At 42.2% G+C, this 17,812-nt stretch overlaps 1 protein-coding gene across 3 annotated transcripts; it reads left to right on the top strand.

Moving 5' to 3' along the window:
• The first annotated feature begins 1,118 nt into the window (after positions 1-1,118).
• LOC115142815 (probable peptidyl-tRNA hydrolase 2) lies at positions 1,119-16,450 on the top strand. Of its 3 annotated transcripts, XR_010458776.1 has the most exons (8): positions 1,119-1,444; positions 6,093-6,215; positions 6,448-6,519; positions 6,623-6,697; positions 7,060-7,157; positions 7,406-7,520; positions 10,761-10,877; positions 14,403-14,473. XR_010458776.1 is itself a non-coding variant. In XM_065001644.1 (7 exons), exons 2-7 carry the CDS (start codon positions 6,105-6,107, stop codon positions 8,240-8,242), a joined length of 501 nt encoding a protein of 166 aa, XP_064857716.1. In that variant the 5' UTR covers positions 1,144-1,444; positions 6,093-6,104; the 3' UTR covers positions 8,243-8,593. The 3 variants fall into 3 exon arrangements, 2 of the variants coding, with proteins under 2 accessions (XP_064857716.1, XP_029538437.1); XM_065001644.1 differs by lacking the exons at positions 10,761-10,877; positions 14,403-14,473 and adding an exon at positions 8,213-8,593 and having other exon boundaries at positions 1,144-1,444; XM_029682577.2 differs by lacking the exon at positions 10,761-10,877 and having other exon boundaries at positions 1,181-1,444; positions 14,403-16,450.
• Positions 16,451-17,812: the final 1,362 nt, after the last annotated feature.

Here is a 17,812-nt window from a genome sequence, read left to right as displayed (position 1 = left end):
TCACGATTGGCTGATCCCTCCTGATGACATGACTCCAACCGGGTCACCAGAAGGGATCAGCCAATGACGTTGGAAGTCCAACCCAGTTGAATTCATTAAAATGGTTGAAACTCTAAATGGTGCTGCCCAGAAATTCTAACATTTTGTTTATCATCTGATTCACGTCGCTTAACTCGCATTGTGAATGGAAAGGAGCAGGAAAGCCTTTCTTTGTCATTGATGTTTGATGAAGAATTTCTCCCAACCCATGTTGTGCGAGCTTATGTACAAAAGTCTTCTATATAAACGTTTGGCCATGTGTCTGCAAACTGAATATCATTGTTGAAGAGTCTGGGGATGCAAGGTGTTGCAATTGTGATGGGAATCACGTTCCAGAGTTCCCTGTTAGGGTGAAGGAGGTCAAAGTAGGAAAGATCAGGACTGTCAAAGGTCTCCTATGCAGAGGCAGTGACAATTGTCGAAGCAGCGAGTAGAGATGATGAAGCTATGGCAGTGGATTTTTATTTTTTAACCTTTATTTAACTAGGCAAGTGAGTTAAGAACAAATTCTTATTTTAAATGACAGCCTAGGAACAGTGGGTAAACTGCCTGTTCAGGGGCAGAACGACAGATGTGTACCAGTCTGGAAGTCAGCCAGTTGAGAGATCCTGAAACACTAATCGCGAAGAAGGTTGATTTTGTTTTGTGTATTGCACAGGACAAACTAACAGAAGAAACTGGAAATCATTGTGAAAGTGGCTAAAAGGCTCTTGGATCTCCAGGATTTCATGGCTGGAACATTGCAGGGAATACTGTCTGAAGATGCTTCACCCTTTCAGGCTCCAGAGGCTGTGTAGGAATCTGAGTACATTGACTTTTGTTTTTTGAGAATAATACGAGTGTTTTATGTTATTCGTTCAAGTATCAGTTGTTACCCCACCCAGTAGGTAGCGCCAATATACCCTTTTGGATGTAGTCCGCAAATACCGCCCTTTGGCCACTAGAGGCCTCTATCATTCTCTATGGGCACAACTCAGATAACGTTTTTGCCAAAATGCCACGTGCGTCAACTCACCAGTGCATTTATAAAAACCTAACCATTACGAAGCTTATATTCGATCGAATAAACCTCACGTAGCAGGTACATCTTTGGTTGAGCAAGTTCGACATTCAATGACCCCCCCCCCATACAAAAATCGCTCACTTCGTGGTCTTATTTTGGTGACAGATTTTGGGCGGAGTGAACCCTCTCGCTTTGCCTCTTTCTCTCGGAACGAACCGTTCTCAAAATGGTGTAAAGAGGAAAAAACCACAACACGCCCATTTTTGAATGAACAAGTAATCTGCAGTCAACAACCTGGCTTCGTCGTAGTGAAAGGACTGCGTGAATACTTGTTTTCAAATTTGCACTCCCATCCCACTAATTCACGGGGATTATAGCTAACACGCTATCTAGGCAGCGCAGGTAGGTGTGGCTGGCGCAATTTTTACACCGTAAACTAGCTAACGTTGGTTTGCCAGAACTTGCAGGAAAACTAATACATAGCAAACAAATGCATGTTAGTTAGCTAGGTAACTAGCTAAAATAACGATGTTTAGTTACAGTGTAGAAATGCAATAAGCTATTAGTTAATGCGTGCTGTTCAATAATATTATTGTTACAGTGCATGCTACTAGATAGTGTAGCCAATTTGGTTGGTTGGCTAACGTTACGTTTTGTTTTCTATTTCATGGTTTACATTATTTCTCCTCGGTGTCTTGTGATAACCGTTGGCTAACTAGTTAGATGTCATCCCACAATCGAGCTGCCAATTTGTAAGCGATATAAGTAGCTATTTTGTTCCATTATATGAGTAACTAGCTAGATAGCTGGCTAACGTTGGACACGACTTGCTCTTCTCTGTCGGTAACGTTAATTGGCTAACCAACGAACGTTAGTTGCGTGCGTTGTAGTTAGAAAGCTACCGTTACCTAGAAAGCTACCGTTACCTAGCTATGTTAGCTTCCGCAACGTAGCTAGTTAGCTGGCTAGCTGTAGACCACTGATATCTGGCTAACTACATCATTTTTTTATTTAGGTTGCTAGGTAGCTATGATATCAGTTCACTAAAGTTAGTTAGTGAAACACATGGCTAGTTACGGGGTGTCTTGCCTAGTCGTCAAGTCTACTTGGATGAGGATGCCCTGATTAGGGTTGCACATTTTGGTAGATATTCCGTGTGAATTAACGAAAATATATGCATATTAATACAATTTAAATGTGATGTTTTTAGAATTGGATATATTTACCATATCATATGGAGACGAACATAAACCATTTACCTTATAAGTAGATATAATTGCAAATGATTCAATCCTTCCAATAGAAAAAATAATAATTTACTTCCCGAATTGAACTTTAATTAAATCAAATCAAATTTATTTATATAGCCCTTCGTACATCAGCTGATATCTCAAAGTGCTGTACAGAAACCCAGCCTAAAACCCCAAACAGCAAGCAATGCAGGTGTAGAAGCACGGTGGCTAGGACAAACTCCCTAGAAAGGCCAAAACCTAGGAAGAAACCTAGAGAGGAACCAGGCTATGTGGGGTGGCCAGTCCTCTTCTGGCTGTGCCGGGTGGAGATTATAACAGAACATGGCCAAGATGTTCAAATGTTCATAAATGACCAGCATGGTCGAATAATAATAAGGCAGAACAGTTGAAACTGGAGCAGCAGCACGGCCAGGTGGACTGGGGACAGCAAGGAGTCATCATGTCAGGTAGTCCTGGGGCATGGTCCTCCGAGAGAAAGAAAGAGAGAAGGAGAGAATTAGAGAACGCACACTTAGATTCACACAGGACACCGAATAGGACAGGAGAAGTACTCCAGATATAACAAACTGACCCCAGCCCCCCGACACATAAACTACTGCAGCATAAATACTGGAGGCTGAGACAGGAGGGGTCAGGAGACACTGTGGCCCCATCCGAGGACACCCCCGGACAGGGCCAAACAGGAAGGATATAACCCCACCCACTTTGCCAAAGCACATCCCCCACACCACTAGAGGGATATCTTCAACCACCAACTTACCATCCTGAGACAAGGCTGAGTATAGCCCACAAAGATCTCCGCCATGGCACAACCCAAGGGGGGGGTGCCAACCCAGACAGGATGACCACATCAGTGAATCAACCCACTCAGGTGACGCACCCCTTCCAGGGACGGCATGAGAGATCCCCAGTAAGCCAGTGACTCAGCCCCTGTAATAGGGTTAGAGGCAGAGAATCCCAGTGGAAAGAGGGGAACCGGCCAGGCAGAGACAGCAAGGGCGGTTCGTTGCTCCAGAGCCTTTCCGTTTACCTTCCCACTCCTGTGCCAGACTACACTCAATCATATGACCCACTGAAGAGATGAGTCTTCAGTAAAGACTTAAAGGTTGAGACCGAGTTTGCGTCTCTGACATGGGTAGGCAGACCGTTCCATAAAAATTGAGCTCTATAGGAGAAAGCCCTGCCTCCAGCTGTTTGCATAGAAATTAAATGAGTTGACTCTTCACATGGGATGTATTTGTCAGCCTGTTATGTGCTTTGGTGTGTGTTCCCAAACAAGGAACAGTTGCGCTCTGAGGCGGCTGATGTTGGTGGGATTTGGAGGATGATGGAGGCAACAAGGTGGCTGATGAGATATGTTGGCATGACTGCCATATTGCATCTCCATCCCAAAGCCCTTGCTTGGAAGTGTACTTCTCCAGACTGCCAAGAACCTTGCCCTCATCCAGGCCAAGGTGGCGAGACACGGTAGTGATGACACCATAGGCCCTGTTGATCTCTGCACCAGACAGGATGCTCTTGCCAGCATACTTGGGGACCAACATGTACGCTGCGGCGTGTATGGGCTCCAGGCAGAAGTCTTCACGCTTTTTCATGTATTTCAGAACTACAGTTTCCTCTGCTTGGAGCAACAGTGAAGTGGGCAATGCAGTACAGATTTCTTCTCTTACATCTGCAAGCAGAGTCTGAACATTACAGGATGGCATTGTCTCCCTCAATTCGTGCAATGGCTACTGTTATAGGTTTCAGGCTGCTTACCACTCTCTCCCCAAATACATCATCCAGGAGGATCCTCTTGATGGGGCTGTCCATATCGGCAGACTGATATGGCCATTTCTTGGAGAGACTCCTTCCCCTCCGGGAGACTCAAACATGATAACAACACCACCCCAACGGGTGTTGCTTGGCCGCTTCAAAGTTGTGCTCTTATTCTGCTCAGTTTGCTTGGTGAGGTAAATTGCTGCTATAACTTCATGACCCTTCACATACCTAACCATTTCCTTGGTTCTCTTGTAGAGTCTATCCATTGTTTTCAGTGCCATGATGTCCTTGAGGAGCAAATTCAATGCATGAGCAGCACAGCCAATGGGTGTGATGTGAGGGTAGGACTCCTCCACTTTAGACCAAGCAGCCTTCATGTTCGCAGCATTGTCTGTCACCAGTGCAAATACCTTCTGTGGTCCAAGGTCATTGATGACTGCCTTCAGCTCATCTGCAATGTAGAGACCGGTGGTGTCTGTTGTCCCTTGTGTCTGTGCTATTGTAGAACACTGGTTGAGGGGTGGAGATGATGTGGTTAATTATTTCTTGCCCATGAACATTCGACCACCCATCAGATGATTGCAATACAGTCTGCTTTCTCTATGATTTGCCTGACCTTCACATGAACTCTGTTGAACTCTGCATCCAGCAAATGAGTAGATAAAGCATGTCTGGTTGGAGGGGTGTATATGTGGCAAGAAACTTAAAGAAATATCTTCCAATACACATTGCCTGTGTGCATCAGCGGTGAACCAGTTGCATACACAGCTTGAGCAAGACATTCATCTGCATTTCTCTGACTACGTTCCTCCATTGAGTCAAAAAAACTTCTGATTCCAGGAGGACCATGAGCTGTTGCTATCGATAAGATGTCTGATTCATAATGTTCACCTCGAATAGAAGTAGAGGGACTTTTGTCAGTTTGCTTGTGAGTGCTGAGGGAACTTTATGCACTTGGCCAGGTGATTCTGCATCTTTGTTGCATTCTTCACATATGATTTGGCATAGTATTTGGAAATGTACACAGCTTTTCAATCATTAGCTGCAGTGAAATGTCTCCACACATCAGATGGTGCCTGTGGCATTTTCCTGTAAAGATTAGGGGGAAAAATGTAAAAATACCCAAATACAATTCCATGAACAGATTAATAGTTAAGCAGTTAGATTAAACAACTCATTTTATAAGATAAATGTTTTAAATGAAACATGTATGGAAACAGGTGAATTAACACTCCTCAGCAGGCTCAAGCAAGCTAAAACCCACATGGTAGCAAAAACTAACTAGCAGAAATTGTTAACAAGATAGAAATGATTTAAACACACTTTGCTGTAGGCTACTATTTACTAGTTAACAAAAGAATTATGTATGTCATATTAAATATATTCACCCAACCTAGTATTGTTATCACAACTTAACAGAAAGCATGTAGTCCTTGGCTCAGACAGTGTAGTAGTGTGGGCTCAATAGCATCTCATTAGTGTGCAAGATCTTGAGAATTAGTTGCACATGTGATGGAAGAATGCACTGTGTGTGCCCGAGGGTTGCAATTCCATTGAATTGGGGATAGTTTAACCAAAATATGCCATAAGACCTAGAATTGCCTTATGTGTATCTCACAAAAAAAAGGTTTACTGTTATAAGCTAACTTTGTATGAATTTAAGCAAAATTCATGGAACATTTCTGAAATTCTGGACATTTACTGGAAAGTTTCCAACCCTTTGCAACCCTAGCCCTGATGGCTAGTCTACTAGGATGAGCATAACCCTGATGGCTAGTCTACTAGGGTGAGAATGCCCTGTCTACTAGGATGAGAATGACCCTGATGGCTAGTCTACTAGGATGATAATGCATCATGGTTCTCTGGCTGTGCCTCAAGCCTTGTTGGAACCGGAAATACAGGCACCAAAAGTTAATAATTGAACATCATGGTGCTAGTCTTTTAAATTAATTGACACAGCTTGTGGAGAACTACGCTAAGGTGTATATGTTGAGTGTTTTTTGAATGCTGCACCAAACTAACTCTAATCTAACTAGCTCCAGCTAACTATGGAGCCCTCCGACCAACAGACAGGCCCAGACTCTGGCTCTCAGGAGGTCAACCCTGTGTACCTACAGCAGCTTCGAGAGCTGGACATCCCAGAGGAGGCTGCCAAGCAGGTGGGTTAATTTACTGTATACAGGTTCTCTTGCATTTCCTGAGATATGATCTGCAGTATATTACTGCATGTCAATTTTATCTTGGTTCTGCATTTACATTTTCTAATGCAATATTTATATGTATCGACTTACTAAGGCATCCATAATGACTGTAAAGAGTACCATAGCTATGATTGACATGTCTAATCCATCCAACATTGTCTGCCATTTTCTATGTTTCTCCCTCCCGCAGGCACTCTTGCACACCCGAAATGTGTCTGCTGAGGAGGCTGCCATGTACTACTTCAACAAGCTGGAGAATGAGGTACCCACGAGATAGCCTTAGTCCACACAGGTACACGTTGGTACATTACGTCTCCTGTATTGTGTCTGAGCCCACCCTGGCTGTCTCTCTCTCGTCCCCTCAGGAAGAAGGAGACGACGACCTCATGTTCAAGATGGTGTTTGTGGTGAACATGGACCTGGCCATGGGTGTGGGAAAGGTCAGTTTGAAGACAAGGGTTGGAATGTGTTTTGATTTTATTTTATTTGTCAGTTTAAGAAAACCAATGCATGCATTGTAAACGCGTGACAGGAATATCACAGTCAGACTTATTGCCATTATGGTCCCTAAATTACATGGTGCAAAAACATTACAAAGATACATTACATAGCTAGATATGATAGATTTTGTCTGGCTAGTATGCTTGTTGTGGTGTAGTTTGTTCCAACCAGAAGCACAAAGGCCCAGTTTGCCCCGGTTGTTTAAAAAAAATGAGAATCACACCTCACACTCAAAGCTAATACATTAAATGTATAAAAAAAAAGAAGATTTCTGCTTACTCTTAAAGTGTGTGTTGTGTAGGTGGCTGCGCAGGTGGGCCATGCGGCCGTAGGGCTTTACCAGGCCCTGCAGGAGAAGAACAGCTGGAGGGAGCTGGCCTGGAAGTGGGACCATGGCGGGTAAGGAACTGACTGGACTATTTTTTAAATTAGGGCTTTACTGGAGCAATACCATAATCATATGTGTTACTTGAGACTCCACACTGTCGAACAAATTGGATCTGATCAGGTAAAGAACGCCAGACACTTTTATAACGCCATAATGACATCTGGTAGTGGCAATACCACTATCTGGCTGTTCTATGTGCCGGTTCAACCTGCTGTCGATGTTTGCCATAGCAGGATATCTGTGTGTTTGTGGTGTGCAGGGCGAAGAAGGTGGTGTTGCAGGGGACCAACATGGCTCACCTTTTGGAGCTGCAGGCCCTGGCAATGAGCCTTAGCCTGCCCACGTATCTAGTCCAGGACGCCGGACGCACCCAGGTGAGACGTGCGGCTACACGGCAACGGTTTCAGGACCTAGTTACAGACCCAATGCGCCACTATTACGGCTCTATGGTAGCACTGCTGCACCTGCTTACAGGCCCACAACCCCACCATGACGGTGTTGTAGTTATAGTAGCTCCTGCTTACAGACACATGCACCAGCATTGGGGCTCCACAGCAGCACCTGCTGTGTTACGTGGAAGCCATTATGTTTCCACGTAACACTATAGTGTCTGCTTTCAGGGGTACGCACAGTCATTATGATAAGTATTGAGTTTGAACGTAGTATACCCATCTGGTTTGAGGAGTTGGCGAGATAACTTTGGTCAACTCTGAGTTCAACTTGGGACAACCGGTACTACAAAAGAGGCTCACCGTATAGCCAGGTAAATGTATATGGCAACAAATGCTTCAGAACTAACCTGCTCCGGGGCATGCTAACAAGGGGATAACTCCATTTATGAAGTGTCTTGAGACATGAGTTGAGGACTAATGAAATCCGATTCGTTCCCTCTTGTGAACATTGCGTCATCAAAGATGACAGATTAAATATTTAATTAATCAAGTTGTTTGTGTGTAAAAAAACTAAAATACCTATCACATTACATATTTAGTAATGACAGCGTGCTTTTGAAATGTCCTGCTTTGTAAAACTATTGTATGACATTATACAATTGTTTTATCCATAGGAGTGGGGGACAAGGCGCTGTGTGCATTAAGAGGTCGACCGATTATGATTTTTCAACGCCGATACCGATTATTGGAGGACCCCAAAAAAAAATATATATTAATGTTTGTAAAAATGACAATTACAACAATACTGAATGAACAATTATTTTAACTTAATATATTACATCAATAAAATCAATTTAGCCTCAAGTAAATAATGAAACATGTTCAATTTGGTTTAAATAATGCAAAAACAAAGTGTTGGAGAAGAAAGTAAAAGTGCAATATGTGCTATGTAAGAAAGCTAACGTTTCAGTTCCTTGCTCAACATGAGAACATATGAAAGCTGGTGGTTCCTTTTAACATGAGTCTTCAATATTCCCAGGTAAGAAGTTTTAGGTTGTAGTTATTATAGGAATTATAGGGCTATTTCCCTCTATACCATTTGTATTTCATTAACCTTTGACTATTAGATGTTCTTATAGGCACTTTAGTATTGCCAGTGTAACAGTATAGCTTCCGTCCCTCTCCTCGCTCCTCCCTGGGCTCGAAACAGCAACACAACGACAACAGCCACCATCGAAGCAGCGTTACCCATGCAGAGCAAGGGGAACAACTACTAGAAGGCTCAGAGCGAGTGACGTTTGAAACACTATTAGCGCGCGCTAACTAGCTAGCCATTTCACTTCGGTTACACCAGCCTCATCTCGGGAGTTGATAGGCTTGAAGTCGTAAACAGCGCAATGTTTGACGCACAACTAAGAGCTGCTGGCAAAACGTATGAAAGTGCTGTTTGAATTAATGTTTACGCGCCTGCTTCTGCCTACCACTGCTCAGTCAGATACTTAGATGCTTTTATGCTCAGTCAGATTATATGCAACGCAGGACACGCTAGATAATATCTAGTAATATCATCAACCATGTGTAGTTAACTAGTGATTATGAATGATTGTTTTTTATAAGATAAGTTTAATGCTAGCTAGCAACTTACCTTGGCTTACTGCATTCACATAACAGGCATTCTCCTTGTGGAGTGCAACGAGAGGGAGGCAGGTCGTTATTGCGTTGGACTAGTTAACTGTAAGGTTGCAAGATTGTACTCCCGAGCTGACAAGGTACAAATCTGTCAATCTGCCCCTGAACGAGGCAGTTTACCCACCGTTCCTAGGCCGTCATTGAAAATAAGAATGTGTTCTTAACTGACTTGCCTAGTTAAATAAAGGTATAAAAAATAAATAATAATAATTGGCAAATCGGCGCCCAAAAATACCGATTTCCGATTGTTATGAAAACTTGAAATCGGCCCTAATTAATTGGCCATTCCGATTAACCGGTCGACCTCTAGTGTGCATTGATAAGCACACGAGACTGCCTTAACGATACCTAATGAAAGAAAGCACTTATAATGGCCTATTTCACATCATAGCCTGCTAAATGTGCAATAACTTTTTTGTAACCAACATTTTGAATTTACCTTTTGGTATTATAAAATGGGATTAGACGGGGGTACATAAATATTACAATGAGTTTGAGAAAATAAGAGTGCCTACAGAAAGTATTCATACCCCTTGACGTATTCCACATTTTGTTATAGCCTGAATTCAAAAATATTTCTTTTCTCACCCATCTACACACAATTCCCCACAATGACTAATTGAAAACATGTTTTTAGAAATGAAAATGAATTGCAGGAATATCTCATTTACACCCATGAGTCAATACATGTTAGAATCAACTTTGGCAGCGATTATAGCTCTTGAGTCTTTCCCAGAAAGTCTCTAAAAGCTTTTAACACCTGGATTGTACACTATTTGCATTATTTGAAAAGTTCTTCAAGCTCTCAAGTTGGTCGTTGATCATTGCTAGACAGCCATTGTCATGTCTTGCCATAGATTTTTAACTCAAAACTAACTAGGCCACTCAGGAACATTCAATGTTGTCTTGGTAAGCAACTCCAGTGTATATTTGGCCTTGTGTTTTAGGTTATTGTTCTGCTGAAAGATGAATTTGTCTCCCAGTGGCTGTTGGAAAGCAGACAACCAGGTTTTCCTCTCGGATTTTGCCTGTGCTTAGCTCGATTCAGTTTATTTTTATCCCCCCAAAAAAACCTCTCCGACGAGCATACTCATAACATGATTCAGCCACCACCATGCTTGAAAATATGAAGTGGTACTCCGTGATGTGTTGGATTTGCCTGAAACAGAGCCTTGTATTCCGGACATAAAGTAAATTTCTTGCCCATGTTTTTTGCAATTTTAATTTAATACCTTATTGCAAACAGGATGCATGTTTTGGAGAAGACAAAAAATATATGTTCAGCGTTCCCTCTTTTCATTTTCGTCATTTAGATTAGTATTGTGGAGTAACTACAATGTTATTGATCTATTCTCAGTTTTCTTCTATCACAGCCATTAATTAAACTGCCTTCCTCTCCAGCAACTTGAGTTAGGAAGAGGACGCCTGTATATTTGTAGTGACACACCATCCAAAGTGTAATTTAATAACTTCACCATGCTCAAAGGGATATTCAATGTCTGCTTTTTAAAATGTTGATCCATCTACCCATAGGTGCCGTTTGCGAGGCATTGGAAAACCTCCCTGGTCTTCATGGTTGAATCTGTTTGAAATTTACTGCTCGACTGAGGGACCTTACAGATAATTGTATGTGTGGGGTACAGAGATGAGGTAGTCATTCAAATTGTTAAACACTATCGCACACAGTGAGTCCATGCAATTTACGTGACTTGTTAAGCAGATTTCTACTCCTGAACTTTATTTAGGCTTGTCATAACAAAGGGGTTGAATACTTACTGACTAGTTTCAGCTTTTCATTTGTAAAAATGTCTAAACATAATTCCACTTTGTCATCAAATTTTATTGGTCACATGCATGTGTTTAGCAGATGTTATTGTGGCTGTAGCGAAATGCTTGTGTTTCTAGCTCCGGCAATGTTTTAGTTTAGTTCATTTTATTTTTACAGGGACAGTGCACATTAATCAACGTTTCAGTAAAAGTGCCGGTTTTAGCCAGCCGGCTAATTTTCAACCGCAGTCCCTGGGCAGGTTATTAAAAACAATTACAATATAGACAATAGCACCATAGAACAAGCAAGACATAGCAACATAGGACAAGCAAGACATAGCATACAGACAGAGCAACATAGAACAAAAAGCAGCAAGACAAAATTCATAAAAGCAACAAAGTGTTTCCACACCTCACAAGCTACAGACAACAGACAACATGGAAAGCGGCAACACACAGCTAGGGACCATGTTCACAAATCTGATTGACCTTCAGCCAGGTCTTCAAGCATTTTGTGAAAGTGTGATATGTGGTGCAGTTATGTGTGTAAGATGGCAGTGTATTCCAGACATGGGAAGCTCTCACAGAGAATGCAGATTTACTAAAGGTGCTTTTCCTTAGGGGAACTATACAGTCACCTCTCATGGCAGACCTTGTGGATCTGCTGCCATATGTCTGGGTTTTCTGTTTAACAAAAATGTTGAGTGGAGGGGGAGCCAGGCCATTAAGGATCTTGAATACAAGACATGCGTCGGTGTATTGCACAAGATTTTCCCAACTCAAGAGCTCATGCTTTCTAAGGATGTGACAATGATGATGGCTATTGGGCTTCCTATCAAGCACTTTGAGAGCCTGTTTGTAGACAGACTGAATAGGTTTTAATGTTGTACAGCAAGCTTGGGCCCAACTAGTCAAGCAGTATGTTAAGTGGGGGAGTATCATAGATTTGAAGTACAGTTTTGCTACCTCTGTAGTCAAACAATTTCGTATAAATCGGAAATTAGCTAGATTGAATTTAGTTATTTGAATTACCTTTTTCACATGCTTTTTAAAAGAGAGGTTGGAATCAAGTATGATGCCAAGGTACTTAAAATCGGATACCACCTGGAGCTTCTCCCCTGACACATAGACATCTGGCTCAGTAGCATCTGTTGCCCTCTTTGTGAAGAACATGCAAACAGTTTTTTTCATATTGAGATGCAAACACGAGTCACTGAGCCACTTTGTAACCTGGACCATTACAGTAGTGAGTTCTTGTGCAGCTTGTTGTTTGCTCTTTGCATGCACATATATCACTGTATCATATGCATACATTTGAACTTCAGACCCAGTACAGACAGAAGGCAGATCATTAATGTACAGGCTGAACAGGAGGGGCCCCAGTATTGACCCTTGGGGCAATGTAGTGATATCTAACAAGTAATTGCTAACGATTTCACAACATACACCGAATACACACACATCTAAGTAAAGGAATGGAATTAAGAATATTTAAATATATGGATGAGCAATGCCAGAGCGGCATAGACTAAGATACAGAAGAATAGAATACAGTATATACATATGAGATGAGTAATGCTAAATATGTAAACATTATTAAAGTGGCCTGTGATTTCAAGTCTATGTAAAATAGGGCAGCAGCCTCTGTGCTAGTGATGCCAATTGAACAGTCTGATGGCCTTGAGATAGACGCTGTTTTTCAGTCTCTCGGTCCCAGCTTTGATGCACCTGTACTGACCTCGCCTTCTGGATGATAGCGGGGTGAACAGGCAGTGGCTCGGGTGGTTTGTTATCCTTGATCTTTTTGGCCTTCCTGTGACATTGGGTGCTGTAGGTGTCCTGGAGGGCAGGTAGTTTGCCCCCGATGATGCGTTGGGCAGACCCACCACCCTCTGGAGAGCCCTGCGGTTGCTGTCGGTGCAGTTGCCGTTCCAGGTGGTGATACAGCCTGATAGGAATGCTCTCAATTGTGCATCTGTAAATGTTTGTGGGTTTTAGGTGCCACGTCAAATTTCTTCAGCCTCCTGAGGTTGAAGAGGCACTGTTGGGCTGAGCACGCACCCTTCTGGGGGCCCCAGTGTTGAGGATCAACAAAGTGGAGGTGGTGTTTTCTACCTTCACCACATGGGGGTAGCCAGTCAGGAAGTCCAGGACCCAGTTAGACACAGGGCGGAGTTCAGACCCAGGGCCTCGAACTTCATGATGAGCTTGGAGGGTACTACGGTGTTAAATGCTGAGCTGTAGTCAGTGAACAGCATTCTTACATAGGTATTCCTCTTGTCAAGATGGGATAGGGAAGTGCAATGGCGTTTGGATCGTCTGTGGTTCTATTGGGGCGGTAAGGAAATTAAAATGTCTTGAGTGACAGGTAAGGTAGAGGTGATATGATCCTTGACTTGTCTCTCAAACACTTCATGATGACAGAAGTGAGTGCTATGGGGCGATAGTCATTTAGTTCAGTTACCTTTGCTTTCTTGGGTAAAGGGACAATGGTGGCCATCTTGAAGCATGTGGGGACAGCAGACTGGGATAGGGAGAGATTGAATATGTCCGTAAACACACCAGCCAGCTGGTCTGCGCATGCTCTGAGGACATGGCTAGGGATGGCGTCTGGGCCAGCAGCCGTGCGAGGGTTAACAAGCTTAAATGTCTTACTCACGTCGGCCATGGCAAAGGAGAGCCGACAGTCGTTGGTAGTGAGCCGCGTCAGTGGCACTGTTATCCTCAAAGCGGGCAAAGGTTTTTAGCTTGTCCGGAAGCAAGAATTCGGTGTCTGCGACTTGGCTGGTTTCCCTTTTGTAGTCAGATATTGTCTGTTGACCTTGCCACATCTCGTGTCTGAGTCGTTGAATTGCAACGCCGCTTCGTCTCTATACTGACGTTTTGCATATTTGATTGCCTTGCAGTGGGAAAACTACACTGTTTGTGTTCTGCCATATTCCCAGTCACCTTGCCATGGTTAAATGCTGTCCCCAGTCCACCTGGCCGTGCTGCTGCTCCAGTTTCAACTGTTCTGCCTGTGGCTATGGAATCCTGACCTGTTCACCGAACGTGCTACCTGTCCCAGACATATTATTTGACCATGCTGGTCATTTATGAACATTTGAACATCTTGGCCATGTTCTGTTATAATCTCCACCCGGCACAGCCAGAAGAGGACTGGCCACCCCTCGTAGCCTGGTTCCTCTCTAGGTTTCTTCCTAGGTTTTGGGGGGGGGGGGGGGAATGCAATTCAACATAAAAAACAATCTGCATCAATTAATATTAAGGGGTTCTCTATTGAGATTTAAATAAATGAATGCCTAGTCTTCCCTGCCTTCCCACATACTTTTGTTGTTACAACCTATTCTTAGTACCTCCTACCCACAAGGATGCTAGTCTAAATTCTATGACCTGCTCTTTTGCCAGGTGGAAGCTGGCTCGCGCACCATCCTGGCCATCGTTGGGGAAGAGGATATGGTGAACAACGTCACTGGAAGTCTGAAGCTGCTCTGAGGGACTTAACCGGCTGTGGAGGTGCAGGGCCATGTACAGGGCCATGTACTGCCACTGGGGCAACCAGCAGAGGGCAGCATCCCCTAACAGCAAAAGGGTCTCAACATGCAAGCGCATAACAACAACGTAATGAAACAAAAAACAGGAAAAAAGAAACAACCAGACATGACCCAACCACCAAGTCGAACACACTCAGCCATTTTTCTTCTTGTTTCCTGTCCGATCCACTGACTGGAGAAGAGATGTACACAGAGCTGCTTAGGTTGAGAGGAAGGGACTGGTTCCCCGAACTGACCATGTTGAAGGCAGTTTGAACAACTTTTAGTGTCTACTTTGATCTTTTTTTGATTGTGGAGTTTTGCTAGTTAAGGGAAAGTCGATTACTATATGAGAGCATCATATCCAATTTTTATAAAGGTGTAAGTCCATGACAATCTTAATTCCATCTCCCAATTTAAGATATGATTTTAGCGTTTGAAAAAAAATCAAGGATAGAACCTTGTCTTTTGGTGATTGTTAAATACTGTTATCATAAATTCAAGGAGCGAAATATGTAATTGTAATATCCTTTTAGATCCTTTAGGATACTGCTTAGGAAGAGTGCTTTACTGATACCTTTACTATTTCTTTGATGTATAAAATGAAGGTGTACATGTATACATTCTCTCCCAAAGACCGTGTCCCTTAGAATCTATAACACTACATACTGATGTCAAATGTCCATCCATTGCATTTATGTGCATCTGCTTAGGCCATATATAATGTGGTGTGCCCATTGAGATAAAGGGCTCATCTTTATCTGTGCCATTATAGCACTTTGACAGCATGGGTAGCGCCATTGAGGCTAGAACCCATAGGAATCCCCACCCAGTTGACTACTTTGACTACTACCAAATGGTGGAAACATGGAAGCCCTCAATGGTGCTGCCCATGCTACAGGCTTTTGGCCGCTAGAAGTCTATCAGTCGCTATGGGTGTGCCATCCTCCACGTTTCGCACAATCACTGTTGGACTTTGTTACATCATTTTTGTGGTGTATTTTAAATTTTATTTTTCTGTTCTTGCAAACAAAGCAAAAAAGGGGGTAAGGTTGACTTGAGGCTCAATGAGGTATAATTCCTTGACTGGGGACTTGGTAGAAATAACACTGTATTTGGTGAATAGGATTTGAGTGCAAGGAACTCATTGTATGGGTCAAAATAAGTGACAGTGCTGATGCTTGCACAGTGCCTAAGCGCATGTACTTTAGCTGACTATTATGGATAATAGTTTACACAAGTGAAATATTTGTGTAACTGCTTTGAGGGTAAATGTGTTAGCACAGTAGCTAGCTAGCTAAATGGTTGCGCAATTAGTTTTTTACCAAACCGGTACATACATTTTAAGATAGCGTAGCAAAGACAGGTTAACATTTGTTAAGGACCGCTTAAAGAATGATTGATTCTTGCACTTAGTCTTCAACATTTGACTAACAGATACCTAGGATATATTGTATGTTTCTGTTAAAACAGCTGTTAACAGCTGTTAAAACAGCTCTTTGTTCATTACTATAAAATAAATTGTATTTTGTGGGCATGAGATTCCATTTGGGACCATAAATGGCTCTGAAGTCTTAGGAAATATGGAAAAGGCTTATATGACATGACTTGCATCTAAACCGTTACTCAAATGAAATGTTTTTATATTATTTGTGTTCGAGACCATGCAAAACCCCATGGCTGCATCCATGTTAATGTGTTAGGGCTTTGATACCTTCCTGTGTTACAAGCATTTGTTCATATTAAAACCTAGGAGACAATTAGAAATGACTCCTGACCAAGTGAACTGATTTATTTTGTTTTAGTTACGTGATCCGTATAACACTTATGTTTTATGTGAACATTTCTACCCCAACACAATGTCATATGGCACACAATTCCTTTGCCGTTTTGTTTATTGTATTAAAACTATTAATGTTGGAAGTTGTGCCCTGCCACGTTTGTAGCCTGTTCATCGTATTTACAATATACGTTTTGGCGAAGGCACTATATCTGGAACGGTTGCTGGGCGACTTACGAAGGTTATCCTGTCTGTACACTTACCCAACTTCCCAAGAACATTTGACCTAACACAACCTGGGTGCGTCTTTCGGTTCGTTAGATGGTTGTGAGAACCTGGAAACCAGTGTGGAATTATTTGTTATTAATGTGTTATTCTTCTGTTATATTAGGGTTAGAATGCATTCTCATTAGTTATTTGGCAATAGAGGTTTACGGGAGCCCATCATGTCTAGCTCGTTTTCTGTATTGAGCTACCCTCGATGAGAAAAGGTAGTAAATGTGCCAATCGTTTATCAGCAGAGCTGGGAAGCCAAATAAATTAACAAAGCCTATGCCAATTACGCCAAGGATGTAGGAATGGTCTGCCCTTCCCCCAAATAAAACCAAGTGAGGAATAAAACCAAGATGTCTTACGATCTATAATTATATATATTTTGGAACTTTAATATCTGTTCACTAAAATGTACACAGTTTAACTAAACTGTAAATCGCTCTGTATGAGACCGTCTGCTAAATTAGTAAAATGTTATAGAAAATGCATTTAAGAAAAAAAAAAAAAAAACGAAAGAACCCTTGATTTATTCAGATCACGTAATCTTCGTTTTCATCGTGCAGAAATAGACAGTATGGAAGGTCTCAAATTGATCATTTATATTCACAAAAATGTACACAGTTTAACATCTTTATTGTGAGTTTGTGGTTACATTTGTCACCTACTGTCAAAATGCATTGGGTTCGGAACAATATATGAGTAAAAGTAACAATTTTGAGAAGCGTGAAAAAACAGCGTTATATCGTCTAGCCGTAGTTCCACTTCCCACCGTTGCAAAACAAATGACAGTAGCGTGATCATTTTAGCCAATCCCAATTATTCTCCCAGGTCTCATGACGTCAGAACAAATTAAGAAACCAATCGCATGAACGCTTAATTACATCCAGTCATCCTCAGACGCAGTTATGATTTATTGTTTACCAATGAAGGATAATGGAAGCGGAATCTAACATTTCATCCATTCTTTGAATGTTCGTTAGAACAGTCGAACATGAACAGTAGAATATAGCCGAAAATCAAATATATGTTTTACTGCTATGGAATGTGTTTTTTTTACAAGAAAATACGATCTGCTCGCAAACATGGTATTTTCGTGCAGTTAATGAGCCATTCGAATAGATAGTATTTTCGTGAAGCGTATCAATGGTTATCCCCAGTCAAGTGTGGAGCGACTGAATTCGGGCTGGGCAGTAGGTGGGACCAGAGTTAATACATACAACCCTGGTCAATTT

Source organism: Oncorhynchus nerka, linkage group LG15 (assembly GCF_034236695.1).
Source record: "Oncorhynchus nerka isolate Pitt River linkage group LG15, Oner_Uvic_2.0, whole genome shotgun sequence".
NCBI classification, from domain to species: domain Eukaryota; kingdom Metazoa; phylum Chordata; class Actinopteri; order Salmoniformes; family Salmonidae; genus Oncorhynchus; species Oncorhynchus nerka.
Note: the sequence above shows the minus strand (reverse complement) of the source record. Positions and strands in the feature narration are given on the sequence as shown.

Bases quoted from the DNA above. Each gene is read 5' to 3' on its own strand.
- LOC115142815 (XM_029682577.2), top strand. From the start codon at position 6,105: ATGGAGCCCTCCGACCAACAGACAGGCCCAGACTCTGGCTCTCAGGAG. The intron at 7,158-7,405 runs GTAAGGAACTGA...TGTGGTGTGCAG, and splicing joins TGGAAGTGGGACCATGGCGG to GGCGAAGAAGGTGGTGTTGC. The intron at 7,521-14,402 runs GTGAGACGTGCG...CTCTTTTGCCAG, and splicing joins AGGACGCCGGACGCACCCAG to GTGGAAGCTGGCTCGCGCAC.